Source organism: Rhincodon typus, chromosome 4 (assembly GCF_021869965.1).
Source record: "Rhincodon typus isolate 14 chromosome 4, sRhiTyp1.1, whole genome shotgun sequence".
Taxonomy (NCBI): Eukaryota; Metazoa; Chordata; class Chondrichthyes; order Orectolobiformes; family Rhincodontidae; genus Rhincodon; species Rhincodon typus.
The window spans coordinates 32,776,112-32,800,946 of record NC_063335.1 but is presented as its reverse complement, the minus strand read 5'-3'; the positions used below and the strand labels follow the sequence as shown (position 1 = coordinate 32,800,946).

The 24,835-nt window shown below is 39.3% G+C and overlaps 1 protein-coding gene across 1 annotated transcript in view; it reads right to left on the bottom strand.

Moving 5' to 3' along the window:
* The window catches only part of LOC109916793 (chromodomain-helicase-DNA-binding protein 7-like), an 87,403-nt gene extending 62,776 nt beyond the window's left edge, over positions 1-24,627 (bottom strand). The window contains exons 1-2 of the mRNA XM_048595705.1: positions 24,574-24,627; positions 23,737-24,083 (exon numbers count right to left, since the gene is read on the bottom strand). Coding sequence (XP_048451662.1) covers positions 23,737-24,083; positions 24,574-24,627 — 401 coding nt within the window. The remainder of the gene's footprint in view (positions 1-23,736; positions 24,084-24,573) is intronic.
* Positions 24,628-24,835: the final 208 nt, after the last annotated feature.

Genomic DNA, 24,835 nt, shown 5'->3' with positions numbered 1-24,835 from the left:
ACGCCAAAACATCCTTCCTTCAGTACAGGGCCCAAAACAACACTCAATATTCAAATATAGTCTGACCAGAGCCTTATACCGCCTCAGCAGTACATCCAGCTCTTCCATTCAAGCCCTCTTGAAATGAATGTTTCTCATTGCATTTGACCTAACTGCCATTCATGAATTAATGCCACTTATACAAGAATTGATTTGGACATTCATGCTTTACTTCAGAATCTAAAAATACAAAATGGTCAGGGAGGTACATTGTTTAATATTCCCACCAAGTGATTTACTTTATTACATAGTATATTAAACCTAAAATCAAGCCAGCAAACTGTCTGTAAAGCCACATTAAATCTTAACTGTTTCTCTTTCCCATAGATGTGATGAGTTTCTCCAGAACTTGATTACATTATAGGAAATTATACTGTAAGATCAGTTATTACCTATAGGTTATAGCAGCATCTTTTGGTGATGGATATGACCACTCAACATTTTGACACAATTTAATCTTCCTGCTTGTATCTTCTGGCATGCAAACTCTAGAGGTCAACTGTGAAGATAACTGTTTCTGACATACTAACCAAGCTAACCTTATTAATATTGATACTCAAAAGAAAAGAAAATCTATTGATGAACCATTCTTTCCCGTAAACTGGACTCTCAGCACAACTAGGTGTTGTCAAACAAAGCACAAGTGTCCCTGCAATGCATTGTACTCTATTGGGGAAAAAAAAATCAAACTGCAAAGAGCTATATTCAAGGAACTCTGGATTGCATTTTAATTATTATGAAATGCTAAAGCCTAATGACAAAGATTGACAAAAAGGCATGCTCATGTGTACATCAATCTCTCATACAGCCGAAACCCACTTCATGTCATTCTCAGCACTATTTCCACACCAATTACTTCAGTATTTACTAAACACTGCCATCAGCTTCTCTTGCCATGAGACTTAGTTTCCAGCATTTATTTCCGCTCTAACTGCCACAAATTATACAATACTACAGCTGAATACTGGGGCCCCGTTCCTTTCATCTAGATGCCGAGAGCAACCCGATTACCCTGGTAACCAGTGGTCACATGACCAGCACCTGCTCTTTTGGCTTGCTGCCACTGTGTAAAGCCATCTGCTTTGCTCAGCCAGCCAGCTACATTCACAACACCTGCACTGCAGCATTCTCAGGCTGCTTCTTATCAAATCACTGCAAAAAGTGTTCAAAAACATTCAACATTTCTCACATTTGTATAAATCAAAAAGACATGGTGGCAAACACCTTGATTCCTCGCCAAGACCTTGTTTCGAGTACTGATTGATTATTCGTTCCAAATATCACTAAATTTACATTGACCAAACACCACAAAGTAGGATAAAGTCACTTCTGAACTGCATGTCTTAAAAAAAAGTTGAAACATAGTTGACATTATGCAAAAAAAAAAGTTGCCATGACTGATCCTGTACAATGAGCCAGTTTAATGTTTTCAGCTTAGTATCAACCTAACAGCACAAGTCAAATGGTATGAAGATTCTTCACTGCCATTTTTGAAAAATACACATACAAAATAAACTGAGAATGTTTTCATCACACAACAAAAAGCTCAAATATACGATGTACAGTACCCTCAAGCTGGCACAATATTGCTGAGATAACGCCTAACCAACTAATATACAATTGTGCTTGCACAAGTCAAGATATATTTGTTGATTTCAGAATTTCATTCCTTTATGTCTTTATCAAATAGAATACAGACTCATCCAACCAGTATTTCCTTGGTAACAGTGCCAGAATCCCATTTGATTGCACAGCAAATCATACATTATTTTCTTCCCTCTCCCTATACCATAGCTCTTTACCCAGAGGTATATTTGATACTTAAAGCCTGGTTGTGCCAAATAATCCATTGCAAGTCACATCCACACATTGTCTTCAGATTTACTGATAACTCTTTGTTTAAAAGCAGAAAAATTAACTGAACACTTGCATTGTATGGATTTTACTCTTTGCCATACTCAAGACTATTCTTTGGGCCAACACAATTTTCTGCACTCTCTAAAGTAAAAGGGCACAAGAATTTGTTGCATGATAAAGAACAGTATCAAAGATCATATAAATAAAGTCTCTCAAATGTTCAAGAAAAATCAAATGAGCCTTTAGAAGTCCTCAATTAAGACCACCCTTTACAGGTTTCTTCTAAGATTCCACCACCATAAATACTAGTGCCACATATTTCACTCCACATGACACAAGAAATGGCTGAATAGAATGGATATGGTAATAATTGGAGATCCTGTCAACACAACAGCTGTCGTGAAGACCAATGCTAGCTGCCTATCGAATGTTGCAGTTCTTGCGCGACTACCACAGTGGCATCAGCCCAACAATAAAAGCAATTTTGGCACTTACGCAACACTTTAAACCTGGAAATGATTTCCATTGTATTTCTTAGAAGTGCATTTCACAACATTATGAGCAAGAGTAGACACCAGAGGGAGGTTTTTTAAAAAAGAGAACAGCAGAGTGGAAGAGAGAGAGTTGAGGGAGGAAATTCCTTTGCTATGGCTTAGGCAGATGAAGCCATGGTCATCTGTGATGGGCTGACAGGAATGGGGCATACACAAGAAACTAAAAAGGATTGTGGAGTTCTTTGAAGGATACAAAGATTCAGACATTACTTGGTGTCCTGGTCATGAAGAAATTCAAACTTAGATTCAGAATACAGAACAGGCTTCAACTAAATAAATCTAAACTACTCCTACTTTCCAGCACTTGGCCACTAGCCTTGAATGCTGAGACACTTCAAGTGCTCAGCCAAGTACTTTTTCCAATATTGTGAGGTTTCCTGCCTGAACTACCCTCCCAGGCAGTGCATTCCAGACCACGACCACCCTCTGGATGACAAAGCTTTTCCTCAAATCTCCTTTAAACCTCTTGTCTTTCATCTTAAAATTGTCATCCCATTGTCATTGACCCTTCCATCAAATTGAGGGTAAAAACATTAATGCTGAGAATATATGTAAATAGGAACCAACACAGGTTCGTTATCCGAGGGCGATAAGTAAACTGAACTTGCTACAGGATTGATTATAGGCAGGTTTGGTTGAGTTGACATTTATAGAAGAAAGCCAACGAAGAAAACATTGGCATAATCAAGTCCAAACGTATCAGAGCACGGATGGGGGTTTTGGCAACAGATAGATGATATTACTCAAGTGCAGACAGACAATTTTTGAGGGCATATCAGTTTGGAAGCCAGCATCATAAAGAGCACTATGATTGAAAGTAGCCTGGCTCATCCAAGGAACAGAGTTTGGATTGGAGGTTGAAAACTTGTGTTTCAGTCATCCCAATGTTTACCTGAAGGATACTGTAGTTCATTCAGTACTGCGTGTTGGTTAAACCAGCTACAAACAGCACGAATAAAGGCTCAAAGAGAGGTGAAAGACAGGCAGCGAGTGTGGAATCAGACTTGATTCGAGTTTTACAATAATTTACTTTATTTTTTAAAATGTGTTTAAACTGATACAAATGGTTGTTATTTTATCTTTAAGCTTATGAAGAAACGTGATAAACAAGGTAACAAACAATGCAGAGGGCTTGGTTAGTGCTTCTGACGCTTGATTCAGTACAGTACTCACTCTCTCTATCCCGGATACAAATGCATATACACTGCAACTCATCAGTTCACTTTAACAGCAATCACTACTGCAAAGAGAACGACAGATTTATAAAACATCATTGCTTCTATGTTACGTAGCAACCTGAGCTGACATACTTGGCTATTCAACCACCACTTGGTCAACAGCTTCTAATTCTCTACTTAGTTACACCATTATGGGAGTGGGTAACAGTGCTTCAAACATTTTTCAAACAATGTTTGAAGCATTAAGTCATTTCAGAAGTGACTTCACCAAAACCACCCAGGGAATTTGAACTGATATTCTACAAAAAATGAAGAGAAATCTTACGAGATTATTTCTTTCAACCCTTTAAATGTACATACACTGAAAACAGAGCTCCATTCATCACAAACAGCTGCTAATAACTACTTTTCTATTTACATAGAACAGCTTTACAGAACTAAAATGTTTCCTGACAATTGCTTAGATACAATCCATTCTTATACTTGTCAAAAACTGTAGTTTAATTCTGAAAATTCTTCACACTTACCCAGACACTGCACTATTCACTTATTTGGTGCCTTTACGATACAAACCATATTTTAAGTCTACCATTTAGTTTGCTCAGGTTTCTTCATGTGAAACTAAAAGATAAAATCAAATAGCTGTTTGCATCAATTTGAGCACATTTTAAAAAAATGAAGTACAATTATTACAAAAGAAAACTGCATATTTGTAAACTGAGGACAACAGCAAAATTGCTTTACAGTAATCTCTGGTTTTGATTGGCATCCTTACATATGTTAAGAGTTGATGAAATGTAGCCTCAGAACTTCTAGTTTTACACATTTTGAAACATCAACTGGCACCAATTTACAATATGCTTCGAGCCAAATTTCCCCCCAAAATTCTAAGAATATGTGGTTTGGGAATTTTTCATTCCATGACTAAGGAGGTGGGTTTACTTAAAAACAAGCGTGCCTAGATCACCTATAGATTGATATCCTAACTCACAAACGACAAAACAATAAGGCAGAAATTTAAAAAATGATATATTAGAACAAGTTTCAAGTTTAACCAGGTCAGAAGGCTGGTTATATAAAGACTTTGAACTTTGAGACAAAATTTCAGACTGAATTTCAAAGAACAAATTCACCATTCTCTCATTTCCTGTACATACACTAAAGAAACTAACAACCCCATGTTTTAATTACAAACACCATCTTCAAGCAACATGGAGCAGAGTAATTCTAAAAGCCTCTTCATAAGCTGTTGAAGTCATAATTCTTTGTGAAATATTGTAAACTGCTTCACGAGCCTTGGGAGGGAAGCTGTGAAAATAAAAAGCCAGAGCTGAGACTCCACCATATGGGCAGGCATCTTATGAGATCTGAAATAATTAACTGTGATACAAATGGATATAGTTTCTCCCTCGAGTTCTCACCTGCAATTTGGTGGAAAGGTGGTAATAGGGCTGATTCTAGACAGATAAGGAAGCAGGAGTTGTCGTTTTTAACAGCATCCCTTCCAGCAACTGTATTTTAGCCTGGTCTGATGAAAACTAGAGCCTTTCCTACAACTAGATCACCATACACTTCTAGGTATAACTTTAAAATTACAGGATACTTTCAGCATGGTATTTAGTAATTAGCTTCAAAGGGAGTGCCAACCACAGAAAATACAACATTCTTGTCAGTGGGCCACTATTATTCAGTACAGCAGTGTTGCTACCCGGCCAATTTAATGCAAGGTTATCCACAGATCTGAATTATAAATGACGGTACAGTAACCAAATCTGGGTGGACTGTTTATGGTTGTCACCTTCACAAACAACTGAAGTGTTAACTGCAAGTAAAACTTTTTACCTTTTGCATCTAGCTGTTTGGACTCCTTTTTAGAAAAAAAGCTGAAAACTTTCCCCTATAAATGAGAATAGCTGCTTTTGTCTGGAAGATAAATAAGTTAATAGGTGTCTATATGGCCCAAAGGATATCTGAAGAGCAGATATCTAATTGATTTACATTTACAGTATTTTCACCACCTCAGGATATCCCAAACCACTCTGCAGTCGGTTTTTATAGAAGTTAGCTGAGGGCTCTTATTATGTAATGGCAGTGCTCCTAATTCTGGTCAAGGAGACCTGGGTTCAAGTCCCACCTGCTCCAGAGGTGTGAGATAACATCTCTGAACAGAGATTAGAAAACACATTAAAAAATAAATGAATATTTGGCAGGACACTGGGTGAATCCAGTCATCTTTTTTGATTAGTACCATGGATAGCTTCAGACCAATTTTTGAGGGTGGGTGGCCATTTTAACAACCCATCTGAAAGATCACTCTATGATAGACCCTCAAAATGAGGATGGCATCTTCCAGCTTTCGTGTCATGTGCACCTTCATGTAACTCAGTAGGCTAATACTATGACCACAGCACTTTGAACAGGACAAAAGTTGCTGACAAAATGGGGGCTCTCAATCCGAGGATCTGTTCTCTTTCCTTCCCCTTTTGTCACTACTACTCCACAAGGTATTAGTGTGGCCAGGGTCCCACTGTGCAGCTGCTTCTCCCAGCGATCGTCTAGCTGCTCTGTGAGGAATCGGTTAGCTCAGTTGGCTGGATGGCTGGTTTGTGATCCAAAATGATGGCAACAGCATGGGTTCAATTCCCACCTACTAGCTGAGGTTAACATGGAAGTCCTGCCTTCTCAACCTCTCCCCTCGCCTAGGCATGGTGACCCTCAGGTTAAACCACCATCAGTCATCTCTCTCCAATGGGGTCCTGTGGGACTATGCAATTTTACCTTTAGCTATACTGTAGAGGCTGAATGATACCATGCTTTCATTAAACTGTTTCAACAATGTTTTGGTCCTTGAAACTAAAGAAAATCTTAGCCAGCTTCTATCCCAAACTGCAATTCATCATCCAATTATTGAACTGCACAAGCCCTATTATTATAGATGACTATTCTGTTCGGCTATGTTCGCTCAACACCAGCTTTAGTCCACTAGCCTTACAACATAGTTACATAAAAATTGAGTAAGTTGAACTTGGGAATTGTTTTTAAAGGTGTTATGGTATAGAAAGGAGAAGTAAGCGCAGTGCAGTAAAGCGAAAATAGAGGCCATTTCCTTTTAAAACAGACTTCCACAGGTGTGGCTGCAGAAATATAAACAATGTTACAGAGAGGCCCAATGGTTCTACAGAGAAGGTTTTCCTAGCAAAGGATGGAACCTGGGAAAAGAATCTGAAAAACTGCCTGGCAGACAAATTATCCTCAATAAGCTCATCTTTGAAGCACGTATAGATAAGAACTTTTCCAAAATCAAACTATTGTTTTTCCTATTTCTAGATCCCTTATAGACAACAGCATACATTTACAATTTCCATGAAACTTGATCACAGATTCAATCAATCCAAAAATACTGTAAAAACAAACTTAGTTGAAAATTAGTTTGTTGTACTGAATTAAGTCAAACTATATGCTAGTTTAGATTAGTACTGATTCAGAAACATACCATTTACATCGGGTGATGCAACAGGCAACATTGAAGACTGAAAAACTCAATTTCTGGTCATGACTTGCCACTTTTTCCTGTGATGTCAGAGAGAGCGCGAGGGAGAGGCACTGCACATGGGAGATGAGGTGGTGGGTGGAAATAGAGAGAAAGGAGAGGATGTGTAGGAAGAGCAGAAGTGAGATCACTGAGAAATGGCAAGGGGTTGCTGAGGACCGCTAACAAACTTCTTGCTTACCCCATTTGGTTGGTTCTGTTGGACACAATAACATGCCTAGCAAAAATAAAACTACTTTGGTTACCAACCTTGGAGCTGATCCTAGGACTGTCCCATCCAAGTCTCTGCTCCACAGTTGCCATTACTTGCCCTGTAACTGCACTGGGAATTGCATGTGATAGTTTGTGAATTCCTGGACTAGATGTTTCGTTCAATGGTCAATTGACACTGATGCAGGAGCCATAAATTAAGGTCAAGCCTTAATCACATTGTAGTTGAAGCTGCAACAGATGATTGAAGAATTAAAAACACAATCAGCTGCACCAACATATGAAATATGCAGCTACTTGGGTATTTTAAAGCAAGATATCATTTATCAGTTTCTCACTTGTGATGTGTTGTGGATGAGTGGATTGAGTTTGATCCAGACTTCATCCTTGCATTGAGAGAAATCAACATGTTGATCTCTTGATTTTCACATTATTTCACATTAATCCCATGTACTGAATACACAAGATTCTCCACACGTTGAACAGTCACAAGGGCATAAAATGAAGGGTGGTTTTATGGCATCCAGGGTTCATGCTTCATAATGGATCACAGCTATTTCTATCACACAACAGCGAATCATAAATAAAATGACTGGTGTTTTTTTAAAGCTGAAGCATTCCAAGGAAATAAAAGTAGGAACCAATTTTGCTTGTGATGCAGCTGCACAGGCAACAGTTCCTCACTGTTACTTGCTGACAGTGCACTGGGACACACTGCAGAGATTCAAATCATCCTGCTGAAAATAGCAGGTGCACGCCTTTTAGTTATGGAGCAATGAGAACTTCACATATGTCATGTTGTAATTTAAAACCATTCAACATTATTTATTTATCCAGGTATCACTTAGCAGAAAGGGGAGCCATTGATAACATACCAAACAGAATTAAATCCCAATAGAGGCTCCTGCAACTCTAACTACCAAATTAACTTGTCTTCCCATGTTGTGTTGAAAGGCGGAGGTAAACCACAAATAGGCTTGTGCTTGTCATGGTATTCAATTCCAATGAATTACAAGTTTACATTCTGGAAATTATCATCCAATATTCATTTTAGAAAATGACAGCCGTTAAATTTCCTAATACAAAAGCGAACATTGATGATCTATTGGCTGCCACATTGGTAGCAATACAGAATGCCAGATACCTCAAAAAGATTTTAACCTGACACCCTGGGGCTAAGGTTAATACAGCACCTCCTTATCAAGCTACGTCTACCTGGCAACATAGTGCACTCTAACAAAATAACGTTAGACAGCAAAATTAAACTATAACAAAGTGTTGAAGGAGAAACATTACTTCTGGATACTTGCTGATAGCTGGTTAACGTAACTGCTAAAATTAGACATGTTTTGGTATTAGCATTATTACACTTAACATTGAAACAGGACTGAAAATGCTGCGCATATATTACAGGTTAGATTTGTTAATACCCAACTGCAAATCTTTTCATTCGTATTAATAGACATTTTCTTTACACAATATCTGAAAACCAAAGCTTTTTTTAAAACAAAATCTGGCATTACAATGGCATTATTTCACAACAGGAGAGATGATCTGCAACTGGTAGAATATGAAACAACGTACATTTTTGACAAAGAAATGGTGTTTAAATACACCGCTGCTGCAAAAAAGTCACTAATATGTTCAAGAACATGTATCACAAATACTTGTTAGCCATTACCTACAACAACCTGTCACTACAATTACTGATAGCACCTGTTGGGAGCACCCAGTTACCTTCATCTCAAACTGACACTGCCTAGCAACATAGAGTCATCTTGTGCCATTAATATAACCTTTAGTGACTGACCAAAGCAAGCAGATAAAGAATGCACCAGCTGTATTGATCTATATATTTTTAAAATGAAATTGCCCATGAAAACTCATTTAAGCAACACACTAATTCCAAAAGTGTTCCTTCTCACCATCACCAGCTTAGATATTAAGCTACAATCAAATTATACTTAGGGAATGCTTTGAATTCCAAAATGTCCCCAAGGAGATGGGTGAACAAGTTTGAGGTAGAATTGGAATTTGAACACAGACCCGTGAGAGGTTCCACTCATCACAGCCTGCTAATCAGAAAAAGACCCATTGTGTTTACTGTCTGCTTTCTGCCAATTAGGCAATCTTGTATCCAGGGCAATATTTACCCCAATCCATGAGCTTTCATCTTCCACAATAAAATATGATGCGGCAAGTATCACCTGGAAATTCAAGTATAGTGTATTTCCAGGCTCCCCTTCCTCTACAGTGGATGTTACTCTTGAATTTTTCTAAGTGCACAGCTTAAATTATTGGCTGGAGGCAAGGATAGAGGGAGGCAACGGGAACCATTGACACAATCAGCTAGCACTGGATCCAGGAAGGACAGTTGGATGGTCAGGTGGTGGGGAAAGGGATCTAGGGAATGTTTGATTGTTCACTGGCAATATGAGCAGTGGCAGGAGCAGGGAATAATGGACAGAAGTGACAAAGTGTGGATTCCAGATTAAGTGAATGGAAGATTGGGGTAGGGGGTCAGGGTAGGTAGGGAAGAGAAGGAATTGCCTTGGAGCTTGGGGAAGGAGAGAATACAACAGCAAAAGTGACAAATGAAATTCCAACTTTAGTAGTACGAAAATCTTTTTGCTTGATCTCTAGGCCCATTAGGTTTGGGGGAGTGAAAATAAAGCCTGAACATAGAAGTGATAAGGATGGGAGACAAAAAAATGAAGGAAAGGTTATTTAGTATTTGTCAAAACCAAATTAGAAACACAAATTTTCTGGCCATTTAGACAAATTCCATCATTTTTTAAAAAACATTTATACATTAATATTTTTCCACATAGGTGAAGTTCTATATTGTCACCACAGAATGATGATGCATCCACTATGTTTCCTGGACTGGAATTCAAGTTTCCAGAAAAATGATGGCTTAAAAAAAATTGGCATCAGGGAGTTGCTGCAAAGATACAAAATTGGCCTTTTAAAAGCATAACAACCAAAATACTTTGATTAAAACAGCCAGCACCGACTAATCAAATTAATCAAGGAGCCTCATCAGTGATGCACATCTTAAAGCCAAAAAACCAATACCAGTCATTTAATTACATTGTATACATTTCTCCAGATTTAAAAAAGTTTAACTTCACGTTATTTGTAGAAAATTCTTAATGCATGCAAACTAATGAGCATTTTATTATAAACAGCAGAGCAAAATGGCTCCGTTATAAATCCTGCTGACATTCAGGGACTCAGTCAATAAAGTGAAATAATTTGCAGTTATAAAACCGCCTCCTAATAATCAAGGTTAAGCCAGTTCCAATCCCGTCATTAGAGAATAATCCAACCAGTTTACTCCCTTCTGCTCCAATGTCAATCACCATTTAGCACAGGATTTCAAATAGATTGGTGTGCGTGTGCGTGTGGGGGGGGGGTGTGTGTGTGGGGTGGGGTGGGGTTGCAGTGCTGAGATGGATATCATAGCAACCTAACCTTGAGACAAAGAAACAGACTAAAAGGTCAGAGTACTGAAGGGTGAAAACAAGGAATGGGTTTATAGTATTTGATAGTTGATCAGACTAAAGGAATAATGATAGATTTATAAAGAACCTTACTTCCAATTTATTTACACATCCAAATTTTCTGCTCATTTTGAACTGGAAGGTTTGTTGAAAGTTAAACAAAAGATTAACTTTTCAAAACTGCATTCTGAACATATTTACAAAGAGCGAAATATGGAGCAGGTAATATAGGTGTGTACAATTTTGAAAATAGAGCCCAGGCTCAATAGATTATTTAAAATTCTATAACTTCACAGCAGCACAAAAAAAGGTTAACAATTACACCAATCCTGCATTAACTTTACTGCCTTTCCAAGCCCAAATCCCTTATCTGAACTTTGACTGACTGTATATTCATGCCACAGCATTAAATATTCCATTTTAAAAAAATGCTTGTCAACAGTGAGGTAAAGCACCAAAATTTCAGTTAAACTTTTTTGCTGCTGGTAACCATGTTCCAGTTGAACCCACTTCATGCACCAAAATTTGAACTAACTTAACAACACTTTGGTAAATATATATCCTAGATAGGTGTCACATGCGGGTTATGTACTGCTGGAAAAAACCTTCTAATGGCTTAAGAAATTATACAAACTGACATTAAAAATAAATCTAATCCCAATTATATACTCTGCCTCTTCTGTAGCCTTAAATTTCAAAAGACCTGAATAACATTGTGAAATAAATGATTCGATTCAACAACTTAACATTTTTCTCCACTCCATCTATGAATATTAATTCCTTCTGTCCATATCAACATACGAACAAATGTTTCCCCTCAACAATTTTTTCATCACTAATCTGCTTATTGAAACATTTGCATTTTCTGTATCATACCACCCTCAAAATATACCTGTGACCTTCACTAAGTAGGTATCCTTAATGTTAAGCAACTTGTTTCAAATCACAGGCTGTTTTTCACTAGTTTTGTCAAAATGAAACCTGCTGATGGTACTGGCACAAAATTCAAGGTTTATTAAATGGGGTAAAGATAATACCAAGTTTGAAAATTAACTGGGTCCTCAACTGTACTCTCCCAACGTGTCCCATTGAGTACTCGGTTGATGTCAGTTTTCAAATACTTGCTGGATGGCCAAGCTGACAGATACTGGCTTCAACATGCATATATCAGGCAGTAACAATGGTGCTGATAGTGTGTTGAAATTACAAGAGAACCAGTAAACAACTTGGTTACTTTAGTCACCATTTCAGAACTTAAGTCTACTGGAAACCAAGTACATTCACTGTGCTAAACTGTGACAGATTCTCAATATGATTATGTGGGTTCTGTTGTGAAATGAAGGAAACTTCTGTTGATGGCGAAGGAAAAGACCTAAGAGTTTTGATTCCAAAAACAAAAGTCAACATCACCATCTAATTTTCTCCCTTATAACATGCTGCCTAAGAGTGCAATTGATCACTGGAGAGCAGATACTTGCAGATGCGCAATAAAGCAAATGGCCAGAAACATTTACAAGAGAGGAGAGCATTAGTATGGGAGATTGGAGAGGAGATGTACATGACAGAAGGGGTGTCCACACTCTCTACAATACAGAGATTGGTACATGTGAGGCAGGCAGACAGACAGACACACATACATACGAAGGGCAGGGGGAGGGTGCAGAGGCCCAGGGAGAAGACAGATTATGCAGAGTGAGAGCTCTGCACAATACAAGTATGCCAGCGCCAGAGTGTGTGCAACTGCTGGAAAACAAACTAGAGATTGAATAGCACAAGGAAGCAATAATAATTTTTATTTGGAAAGTCAATAAAGAGTAGTATGCAAGTCAAATGGCTATTAATAGTCACTAAACAAATTAGAAACTAATATTAAACATGCAAATCAAGCACAATAAATACACTTCACTGTCAGTTAACTCAAATGGAAACATCACCTCCAATTCTAATTACAGGTACTTCCCATTAAAGCCAATATTTTACACTCTGGACTTGCACCCACTAGTAAGTGCTGATATAGGAAAGTTTGTGATAATACTTTCAAAATATTGACCGCTGCCAGTGAGTCTGTGCACTAACACGGGTTGCTGTTCTGCTCTCTAAATGGTGACTTTCCAATCTCAGCGAGGCCATCTGTTGCAGAGGTTTCCCAATAGGAAGGAAGCAAAAAAAATGTGGTCAATTCAATATTAGTACATGCAGGGATCTCCCAGTAAGAAATTGGGCAGGATGTCATTTTATGTAAAATGTCTATTGTATTTGTGAGAAATACAAAATGTCAACATGAGCATTACTCATTTATTCTTGCATTTAAATGTCAGTTCTAGATAACAAGGTGCATAATAAAATGATTAGATTCATAACCATCAGCCAGCATGCAATTTTGATGCGATGATCTGTAAAACTCATGGATTGTAGTCTTAACATAATAACCTAGGTAGCAGCCTCATGTTATTGTTACAACTAACTTTCTTGAAAAAGAATTCATTCCTGCACATAACTTTATTTCTAGAAAATACTGAAGTGTTTATAAAATCAATATGAAATACACTGAAGAATACAAGTTGAAAACAGATTTCTAATAATAATTTGGACAATAACAGCCAAAGTACAGGCAGGCCAGATCCAGTCCACTTTCAATTTAACAGAATTAGCAAGTAAACTGCTCTGCTCAAGCTCCTGTTTGTTGCATATCTATGGTATTTGTTTACTTTCAGTCAGCATTCTGCAATCGCAAGCATGCTTTTTAAACAATTGTAATTGTTCCTACTAGAAAAGCATAGGAAAGAAGGGTCAGGTTACACCACTGAGTGGCAATCTCCTGGGACATGTGTATCAGAAAAGCTGGACAGTATGTATGGAACCACAAAAGCCAGGGATTGTGGGCCAGTCAAACCCTGGAGCAAGGAACTAGGGTAAACCAGCAGACGGGCAAAGAAAACACACTTGCAACTATGACTGAGCAAAATACAAGCTGGCTACTGAGAACTGAGGGAGTTCCTGTTAGGATACAAGGTGACAGCAGATTGTTCAGATAATCCTTTTCTATATATTGGTTTTCTGACTAGGAGCAGAATTTCTCACATTCAAACGTCATCCTGATGCATTGTTGAGCCCTGGCATATCAGGCAAGACTGGTATGGAACAAAGTAATTCAGAGGTTAGAGCTGAAATGTGGGCCAAAATGTCTATTTTATGACATAATGTGATCAAAAAGTAGGCCTTTCAGCCCTTTGAGCCTGCTCTGACATTTAATGAGACCATAACCAATCTGATTGCACCTCAAATCCATATTCCCACTTTCCCTGATAATCTTTTACGCCCTTGCTCAACAGGAATCTATCCCCATCTTCCTTAAAAATATTCAAAAATATTCAGAGAAAGAGTTCCAAAGATTCACAACCCTCAAGGAAAGAGTTTCAGCCCACCTGTTTTATTTGAGCTATTTTTAAAAGCAGTGATACCCTAATTCTTGATTGTCCCATAAAAGGAAACATGCTCTCCACAGCCAATCTGTCAAAATTTCTCAGGATTCCATTTGATTCAAACTGTCTGTCTCCTTTGTTTCCAAACTCCAGCATTTTCAAGCCTTCCCTATTTAATCCCATCTTGTAAAGCAAACTGTCCATTTCAACGCTTAGTCTGGTAAACGTTCAATGAATGGCTTCTAGTATATTTGCAACCTTCCCTGATGCAGCTTCATCACTGCACTGTATAATGAAAGCACAAAATCCTATTTTTGTACTCAATCCCTTGCAATAAATTATAGCTTTCTGAATTATTTGCAGTATCTGCTAACCTTTTTGTGATTATTACACGAGGACAGCTAGATCTCTCTGCTCCTCAGAGCTCTGCAATCTCTTATCACTTATATTTTCTTTTTCTTTAAATTAACAATTTCACATTTCCCAACAATCTATTCCATTTGCCACGTCTGTACTCACTCACTTAACTTGTGTCTTTTTGTAGCCTTATGTTCCTTTCATAACTTACTCTGTGGCATCAAAAGCTTAGCAACTTTGCCTTGGGTCCTTCACCCAAGTTATTTACATAAATTGCAGACTGGTGCAGTCCCAGGCATGATCCCTATGGCACACCACTGGTTATATTTTGCCAACCAGAATAAAAACCACTTATGAGTCCTCTCTGCTTCCTATTAGCTAGCCAAGCTTGAATCCGTACCAAAATGCTACCTTCTTTACCTTAAGCATTTATGATCCATAATAAACTTTGATGCGGCACTCTCTCAAACGCCTTCTGGGAATCTAAATACCGTACATCCAATTCCTTTTATCAACAGCCCATCACTTTCTCATCGAACTCCAACAGATGGCTTTAACATTATTTCTCCTTCACAATGCCTTGAACTTCCCAAGTGCAAATAGTCATCTGGTGGTACAGAACTTGAGTATTGATTAAATAACATTTTCTTGAAGCTTTTCATCTTGCACTCATCAGGGCAATTCACAAGAAATATGAAAATAATGGAGAAAATTAAATAAAAACTGGATGAAAGGAGAACACTGATTGTTGGCACATGGACTCAGATTGGTAGATGCATTGCCATGGAGAATGCACCATAACTGCCAGTTTCATATTTAGCACTGAAATTTTAAAATAATTCCAAATTTTACAACTAATTTAAGTGCTCTACTATAACTTCTTCAATGGAGTAGGCGATGGCCTAGTGGTACTATTATTATACTATTAATCCAGAGACCCACATAATGTTCTGGAGACCTGGGTTCAAATCCCACCACGGCAGACGGTGGAACATGAATTCATTAATAATCTGGAAAGAACAGTCTGCTAATGACCATGAAACAATTGTCAATTGTCAGGAAAAACCCATCCGGTTCACTAATGTCGTTCAGGGAAGGAAATTGCCATCCTTACCTGATCTGGCTTGCATGTAACTTCAGACCCACAGCGATGCAGTTGATTTATTACTGCCCTGTGTGTAATTAGGCATTGGCAATAAATGCTGGCCTAGCTAGAGACGCCCACATTACATGAATGAATAACAACAGCTTCTAACATCTTCCCCGCAACAGATGGCCAGCTAACTGGTTTTCAGTTTCCCGATTTCCCTCCCTCCATTTTTGAATAAAGCAGTTGTCGTTGCTGCCTTACAAACATATGGAACCTTTGAAAAATTAAAACCAATGCAACAACTATCTGACCAAATCACTTTAAGACCCCAGAACAAAGGCCATCAGGACACAGATTCTCATCAGCTCACAGCTCCAACAATTCACTCATTACCACTGCAGTCATTTTCTTGAGTCCCTCCCCTCCTCCCATTTCCCAATTTATTCTGCTTCTGGAGTGTTACTTGTATCCTTTGTAAATGAAAATTAATGCAACAATACTTGTTCAATTAATTTGCCATCTCTATTTTCCATTATTAATTCTCCAGACTCTCTTTCTGTAGGACCAATGCACATTTTGTTAACTCTTCTTTAAACATTTATAGAAATGCTTAATATGTTTTTGTATCTCTGGCCAATTTTCTCTCATTGTAAATTTTTCCTCCTTTACTAATTGAAATAATTTTTTGCTGTTTTTATTTTGTCCAATCTTCTCACCTGTCACCTGTCTTAGTATCAAATGTATTCAGAAATCTCTCTCTAAACATTGACCAATGCTTTCAAAAAATTAATCAATCCATTCTAACCAGCTCAGCTTTCATGCCCTTATAATTGCCATTAGATTTTTTTAAAATGGAGTTTCAGACCCACTTCTCTCTCCCCAAACTGATTGAATGTCCCAATCATATTATGGTCATTGCTATCTAGAGGGCACACTCACCATGTGGTCTAGTATAACCTGTTCTTTGGCTCCAGAACATCTTTGTCAGAAACCGTCCCTGAAACATTGAATGAATTCCTTATCCAGGCTACTTTTGCCCATCTGACCTTTCCAGTCACAAATTTAAAATCTCTCAAGATTATCATTGTGTCTTTCTGTACGCTCTCATTATTTCTTCCTTTCTACTCCAATCTGCCATGTGGTTATTGTTAGGTGCCTGTACAGCACTCCAACAAGCCACCTCCTGCATTTATCATTTCTCACCTTTATCCAAACCATTTTGGCATCTTTGTCTCCTGAACTTCATTCATCATTCTCTACTGAGCTAATAGCTTTAGCAAACAGAATCACTCTTCTAACTTTTCCTAGCTTCCTGTTCTTTCTGAATGCCTGGTATAATTAAACTTTTGAGTCCCAATTACTTCACACCTTATAGCCATGTCTCTATAATTGTTAGCACATCACACTTTCCTAATCTATTTGCATTCCAGTTCATCAGTTTTGATTCAAATGCTATGAGCTGTTTTATCCTTTTATTCATTTTTGTAACTTCTCATCTTACCTGTTTTTTTTCAGCACAATACAGGCCCTTCCGGCCCACGATGTTGTGCCGACCTATTATCCTACTAAGATCAATCTACCCTGCATACCCTATTCTACTATCCTCCATGTGCCTATCCAAGTGTCGCTTAAAAGTCTCTAAAGTATCAGACTCCACTGCCACTGCTGGCAGCGCATTTCACCCGCCCACCACTTTCTGTGTGAAGAACCTACCTCTGACATCTCCCCTATACCTTCCTCCAATCACCTTAAAATTATGCCCCCTCATAATAGTCTTTTCCACCCTGGAAAAAAGTCTCTGACTATCCACTCTATCTATGCCTCTCATCATCTTGTAAACCTCTATCAAGTCACCTCTCATCCTCCTTCACTCCAATGAGAAAAGCCCTCGCTCCCTCAACCTTTCCTCATAAGACCTGCCCTCCAGTCCAGACAGCATCCTGGTAAATCTCCTCTGCACCATCTCTAAAGCTTCCACATCTTTCCTTTAATGAGGTGACCAGAACTGAACACAATATTCCAAGTGTGGTCTAACCAGAGTTTTATAGAGCTGCAGCATAACCTCATGGCTCTTAAACTCAACTCCCCTGCCAATTAAAGCCAACACACACCACATGCCTTCTTTACAGCCCTATCAACTTGGGTTGCAACTTTGAGGGATCTTTGTACGTGGAACCCAAGATCCCTCTGTTCCTCCACACTGCCGAGAATCCTGCCATTAACCCTGTATTCTGCATTCAAATTAGACCTTCCAAAATGAATCACTTCACACTTTTCTGGGTTGAATTCCATCTGCCATTTCTTTGCCCAGCTCTGCATCCTGTTAATGTCCCGTTGCAACCTACAACAGCCCTCCACGCTGTCCACAACTCCACCAATTTTCACGTCATCGGTGAACTTACGAACCCACCCTTCCACTTCCTCATCCAAGTCATTTATAAAGATCACAAAGACAAGAGGTCCCAGAACAGCTCCCTGCAGAACACGACTGGTCACCGAGCTCCAGGCTGAATACTTTCCATCTACTACCACCCTCTGTCTTCTATTGGACAGCCAGTTTTGTATCCAGACAGCCAAATTTCCCTGAATCCCATGCCTCCTTACTTTCTGAATGAGCCTACCATGTGGAACCTTATCGAATGCCTCGCTAAAATCCATATACACCACATCCACTGCTCTGCCTTCAAAGTGTTTTGTCGCATCCTCAAAGAATTCAATAAGACTTGTGAGGCATGACCTGCCCCTCACAAAGCCATGCTGACTATTTCTCATCAAACTGTGCTTTTCCAAATAATCATAAATACTCTCTCTCAGAATCCTCTCCAATAATTTGCCCACCACAGAAGACAGACTGACTGGTCTGTAATTTCTAGGATTATCCCTATTTCCTTTCTTGAACAAGGGAATGACATTTGCCACCCTCCAATCTTCTGGCACTACTCCAGTAGACAGTGAGGATGCAAAGATCATTGCCAAAGGGGCAGCAATCTCCTCCCTCGCTTCCTGTAGTAACCTTGGGTATATCCCGTCTGGCTTATCTATCCTCATGTTTTTCAAGATTTCTAGCACATCCTCCTTCCTAACATCAACCTGTTCCATACTGTCCTCACAAACGTCAAGGTCCCTCTCACTGGTGAATACTGAAACAAAATATTCATTAAGGACCTCCCCTACCTCCTCTGACTCCGCACACAAGTTCCCTCCACTATCCCTGATCAGCCCTACCCTCATTCTGGCCATCCTCTTGTTTCTCGCATAAGTATAGAGAGCCTTGCGGTTTCCTTGATCCTACCGCCAAGCTCTCCCAAGTCCATCCTTCAGCTCCTTCCTGGCTACCTTGTAGCCCTCTCGAGCCCTGCGTCCTCAATCTTAAGTAAACTTCCTTCTTCCTCTTCACTAGGTGTTCAACATGTCTTGTCATCCAAGGTTCCTTCACCTTACCATCCTTTCCTTGCCTCAGTGGGACAAACCTATCCAGTACCTGTAGCAACTGCTCCCTAAACAACCTCCACATTTCTATCGTACATTTTCCTGAGAACATCTGATCCCAATTGGTGCTCCGTAGTTCTTGCCTAATAGCACTGTAATCCCCCTCCCCTAATTAAATACTTTCCCATACCGTCTGCTCCTATCCATCTCCATGACTATAGTAAAAGTCAGGGAGTTGTGATCACTATCACTGAAATGTTCTCCCGAGAGATCTGACACCTGACCCGGTTCGTTGCCAAGCACCAAATCCAATATGGCTTCCCCTCTAGTCGGCCTATCTAAATATTGAGTCAGAAATCCTTCCTGAACACACCTGACAAAATCTGCTCCATCCAAACTATTTGCACTCAGGACGTTCCAGTCTATATTAGGGAAATTGAAGTCGCCCATGATAACAACCAAATTATTTCTCCACCTTTCCAAAATCTGTCTCCCAATCAGTTCCTCAGTGTCTCTGTTGCTATTGTGGGATCTTTAGAAAACTCCCAATAAAGCGACTGCTCCTTTCCTGTTTCTGACTTCCACCCATACTGACTCAGTGGAGAAACCCTCCTCCACGACCTCCCTTTCTGCAGCTGTGATACCATCCCTGACCAGGAATGCCACTCCCCCATCTCTTTTACCTCCCTCCCTGTTTCTTATGAAACATCTATACCCCGGAACATCCAACAACCATTCCTGCCCCCGTGTTATCCAAGTCTCCGTAATGGCCACAACAGCGTAGTTCCAAGTACTGATCCATGCTCTAAGTTTGTCACCTTTATTCCTGACACTTCTTGCATTGAAGTAGGCACACCTTAACCCGTCGCACTGACTGCCACTTTGCCCTATTAACTGCTTATCCTTCCTCATAGATTCTCTGCTTGCTGAATCTGTACACTGGCTACTCCATCCTCTGATCCATAGATCTGGTTCCCATCCCCCTGCCAAACTAGTTTAAACCCTCCCGAAGAGCTCTAGCAAACCTCCCGCCCAGGATATTGGTGCCCCTCCAGTTCAGGTGCAACTGTCCTTCCATCCCCAGAAGGTATCCCAATGCTCCACAAACCTGAAGCCCTCCCTCCTACACCAGCTCTGTAGCCACGTGTTCAGCTGCGCTCTCTCTCGGTTTCTAGCCTCACTAGCCCGTGGCACTGGTAGTAATCCTGGGATTACTACTCTACTCGCCCTGGCTTTCAGCTTCCATCCTAACTCCCTATAATCACTTTTCAGGTCCTCATCCCGTTTCCTGGCTATGTCATTGATACCGATGTGTACCACGACTTCTGGCTGCTCTCCCTCCCCCTTAAGAATCCTGAAGGCTCGATCCGAGACATCCCTGACCCCGGCACCCGGGAGGCAACGTACCATCCGGGAGTCTCGCTCAGTACCATAGAATCTCCTGTCTGTTCCCCTAACCAGTGAATCTCCTATCACTATCGCTCTCCTATACTCCCCCTTCCCTTCTGAGCCACAGAGCCAAGCTCAGTGCCAGAGACCTGGCCACTATGGCTTTCCCCTAGTAGGTCAATCCCCCCAACAGTATCCAAAACGGTATATTTATTATTGAGGGGAACGGCCACAGGGGATCCCTGCACTGTCTGCCTATTCCCTTTCCCCCTCCTGACAGTCACCCAGCTACCTTTGTCCTGTACCGTAGGTGTGACCACCTCCTTATAACTCCTCTCCATCACCCCCTCAGCCTCCCGAATTATCTGGAGTTCATCCAGCTCCAGCTCCCTAACGCAGTCTGTGCGGAGCTGGAGTTGGGTGCACTTCTCACAGGTGAAGTCAGAAGGGACACCAGTAGTGACCCTTACCTCCCACATCCTACAAGAGGAGCATGCAACTGCCCTAGTTTCCATTCCTTCTACTCTAGATTTCCAAAAGAATAAAGAAAAAACCTTACCTTACTGACCCTCCACAGTTTTTTTTTTGGTTAGAGGAGGACGACGAGTGGGAGACACTACACGTGTAGTATTTTGGTTTAGCCAATGCCCGAATATAATAGTTCACTTCCTGGCTCGTGCTCTCACCAGTCCCGCCGCTGAAGCAAGGCGGCCGCTGCTTCACAAGGTAAGTTTTTATAAAGAAATTATATTCTTAGATTTGTACTTGTTAAGCCTTCCTTTAACAATCTGTATCATTTCCTATATTATTCTCTTTGACCTTGGTTCTATTCTTTTACCAAATCTTCGACATTTGATCCTTTGCCCCAGTGTTTTGTTTAAAATCTTCCCTACTTCATGATTTTGCAACACCATGACAGTTCAATTGGAGACCATCCTATCGGTACAGAACCCAGAATATGCCCAGTATTGCTGCCAGTACCCTGTGATCTGGAACCCACTTTGTGCACCTTTCTTTGAGCAACATATCCATGTCTCTAATCCAACGTACCTTTCCAATTTGCATATGACCATGATAATAAACAGAGATTATGACCTTTGAAGATTTTGTTCTTAAGATGAGAAGTTAGGTACCAGAGTAACTATGCAGAACCTCTTCTTGTCCTGATGACATTGTTGGTACTTACAGGGATGACAGCAACTGGATCCACCCCCTCCCACAGAACACTACTTTCCACCCTTGAGCAGATCTCCAAAACCCTAGCATCAAGCAGGCAACACTACCACCTGGACTCTCAAATCTTTGCTGCAGGCAGCAGTGTCAATCCATCTGACTATACTGTCTCTTAGTATCATTACATTCCTCCGTACGATCCCTCCATTTGACGAGCTTCCTGTGCCACACTGACATGGTCATTTAGCTCATTCACAGTGCAGCCCCCACTCACTCATTAATAGATGTTTTTCAAAAGCACATCTGTAAATTTGCCAAATTACTTCGAAAAGGGAAGGAAGGACCTAACTTAATGTCAAATTTGCTGTTATTTTTCCAATGACATTGAACACTATTTTCATAGTTTTCAATTTATTGAAGCCATTAGGCAAATGCACTAACCTGCGCTAAATCCTATGTAACAAAGCACTTGTGCCTTAATTAATTTAGGAAGTTGAGTATTTTTTCCAATTATGTCAGATATCTGATGATATATCTTTGCTGGCATTGATCCAAGTTAAAGCATTTTCTATTCCATGGTAACAGTTAGTTAGGAGGAATTGGAATAGGCATCAACTGATAACTGTAATTCTCAAGATTAGCATCTCAAGTGCAAAAAAAGGTATAAATTTAACTTTTACAGCTGTTTTTTCATATTTTGGATGTAAACTTCCTTGAATATTAATTTTAAATAATAAGCGGTGTAAATTCAATGCATTCATCATAAATCGATATACTAATTAGAAAAGCATTGAGAAATATTTTTCTCAATTCCCTAACATCATGCTGGATCTTCAAACGTCTAGCAGGGGGGAAAATGAAGTAAAATTTAATTTCAACAATAATGAGTAATTTAATAACCATGAAAACAATAATTCTGGCCAACTCAACAACAATTCAATCACAACTCAAGGATCCAGTTCAGTTCTGAAAGCTGGAAATGCCTGGTTTCTTCAAGTAACTCACCCACATTATAACCCACAAAGGTGATCAAAGTAAAAATAAAGCACACAAAGGCAAATAAACTTTCAATCACATCTGTTTCAAACCTGCCCTGCATTGCTTCAAGCACAGTAATAAAATCTTCAATAAATTTACAAAGCAGAACTAACATATTTACTGTATGCAGCAGGATGTCAAAATTTAACTTCACGGTTAAAATTACCATTACCCCCTTAAAATTACTGAAGCCAACAGCAACTATTCAAAGATTCCATTTTTCGTGCTTGCAACTTATGTATGACTCAGCATTAGCGAGTCTGAATTTTATGCAGTCTTTACCATCTTTCCTCCTCAGCAATCTGTTGCATATAGGGCATAATAATAGTTTTATCCATCTTGTTCTACTGAGTATCTGGTATGTTTAGCACCTACATGTTTAGAAGTTGTTGTTTATCACAGCAATTACTCTCTAGTGTTTTAGAAACATTGCCTTATTCTGAACTTTTGACTAAAGTCAAGGTCAATTCCTTTTTGGGTATCAAATTTATATTAAAATATTTAGCTTTCCATAGTTCTGTTGTTTCAGCAGCTTTCATCTCTGGTAATTCTATGCAATGCTGAATTATTCACATGGGATATTATTATTCTTCTGTCATCTACATCTGCAATAAAATAATCAGTAGATTGGAGGAATACTCCTCAATGAAGCATAAACCAAACTACCTTAAACAGTCATTAATGGAAAAGCTCAGCAGGTCTGGCAGCAAGGGTCACCGGACCCAAAACGTTAACTCTGATTTCTCTTCACAGACGCTGCCAGACCAACCAAGCCTTTCCAGCAATTTCTGGTTTTGTTTCTGAATTACAGCATCTGCAGTTCTTTCGCTTTTTATCTTAAACAGTCTCTGGATAGTTATGGCAAAAGTTCAGTAGTTCAGTCCAGACAAAGCAAAAATTTAAAGCTGCCAATCTTGTGATAGAAAAAAAATCATATGTTATACCTTGCATTCTTGTTGCTTTTGATTTTAGTTGCTGTCGGTTTGGGCTTTTTTTCCTTGGTTTCTTTGGGCTCCTTGGGGTCTTTCTTTTCTTTTGGTTTTTTCTTCTTTTTCTTTTTCTCTTCAGTTGAACCATCCACTGCAGTGCTTGAGATCACCAGCTGATCAATCACCTTGGGAATATTTTGCTCACCACGAGCTTTAGCCTTAGCAATTGCTTCAGCCACAATGCGATTGGCCTTCTCTTGCATCCGCTGCTGGTCCAGTGACTTCTGTCGCTCTTCACTACTTGCTAATTGAGCATTTTGGCCACTAATCTGTGTCATGTCTGACTGAGTACTTGAAAGAGACTAAAAGAAACAAGAAGAAAATAAATTAAGTATTACATTGCCAGCATCATTTTTTCTTACATGACAGCAATTTCAATTCAATTGTTAAATGAGATTAAAATTAATCATGGAGAAAAATGCAACAGACTAAAAAACAACTGGCCCTTAATTGTCCTTTGGTGCACCACTTTCCATTTAGATGCTCATTTTAAATATAAAACTTACTTTAAGGTAAATATTCCATTTATAACATTTACATAAAAATTGAGATATTTAGTGACTTTTGCTCCAAATACTTTTGATGATTTGCATTGACAGAAAACAGAAGAATCGACGTGTCTGAAACCTGTGCAAAGCTATGTACCACATCTGATTTTCATGTGATTTTATTGTTTGACAGCTGCACCATAGTGTGTAGAATTCTCTGAAACCAGTAACACTGTTTATCAGTTGTATAATTGGAGCCGGCATGCTGATGATATTTAAAAATGTCAACAGAGCCATATTTTACTGTTGTGTTCTCAATTTTCCATTTTCCACAATGGTCTGACACATCTTGAACCATGGCTCCAAAAGATGTCAACAGTCCACTCACTTCAAGAAGATTCAGAGCAAGTGTTTGAAAGCAAGAAAGATGGAAATAAATGATGTGTTTTGGGACTGGGCTAGCAAGTCAATGTTAAAATCTCTCAGTAGGGAGTTGGGAAAAAGAAATTCATAAATAACGGAGATAAAATGACCAACTGGTTCACTGATGTCCTTTGGAAAAGAAT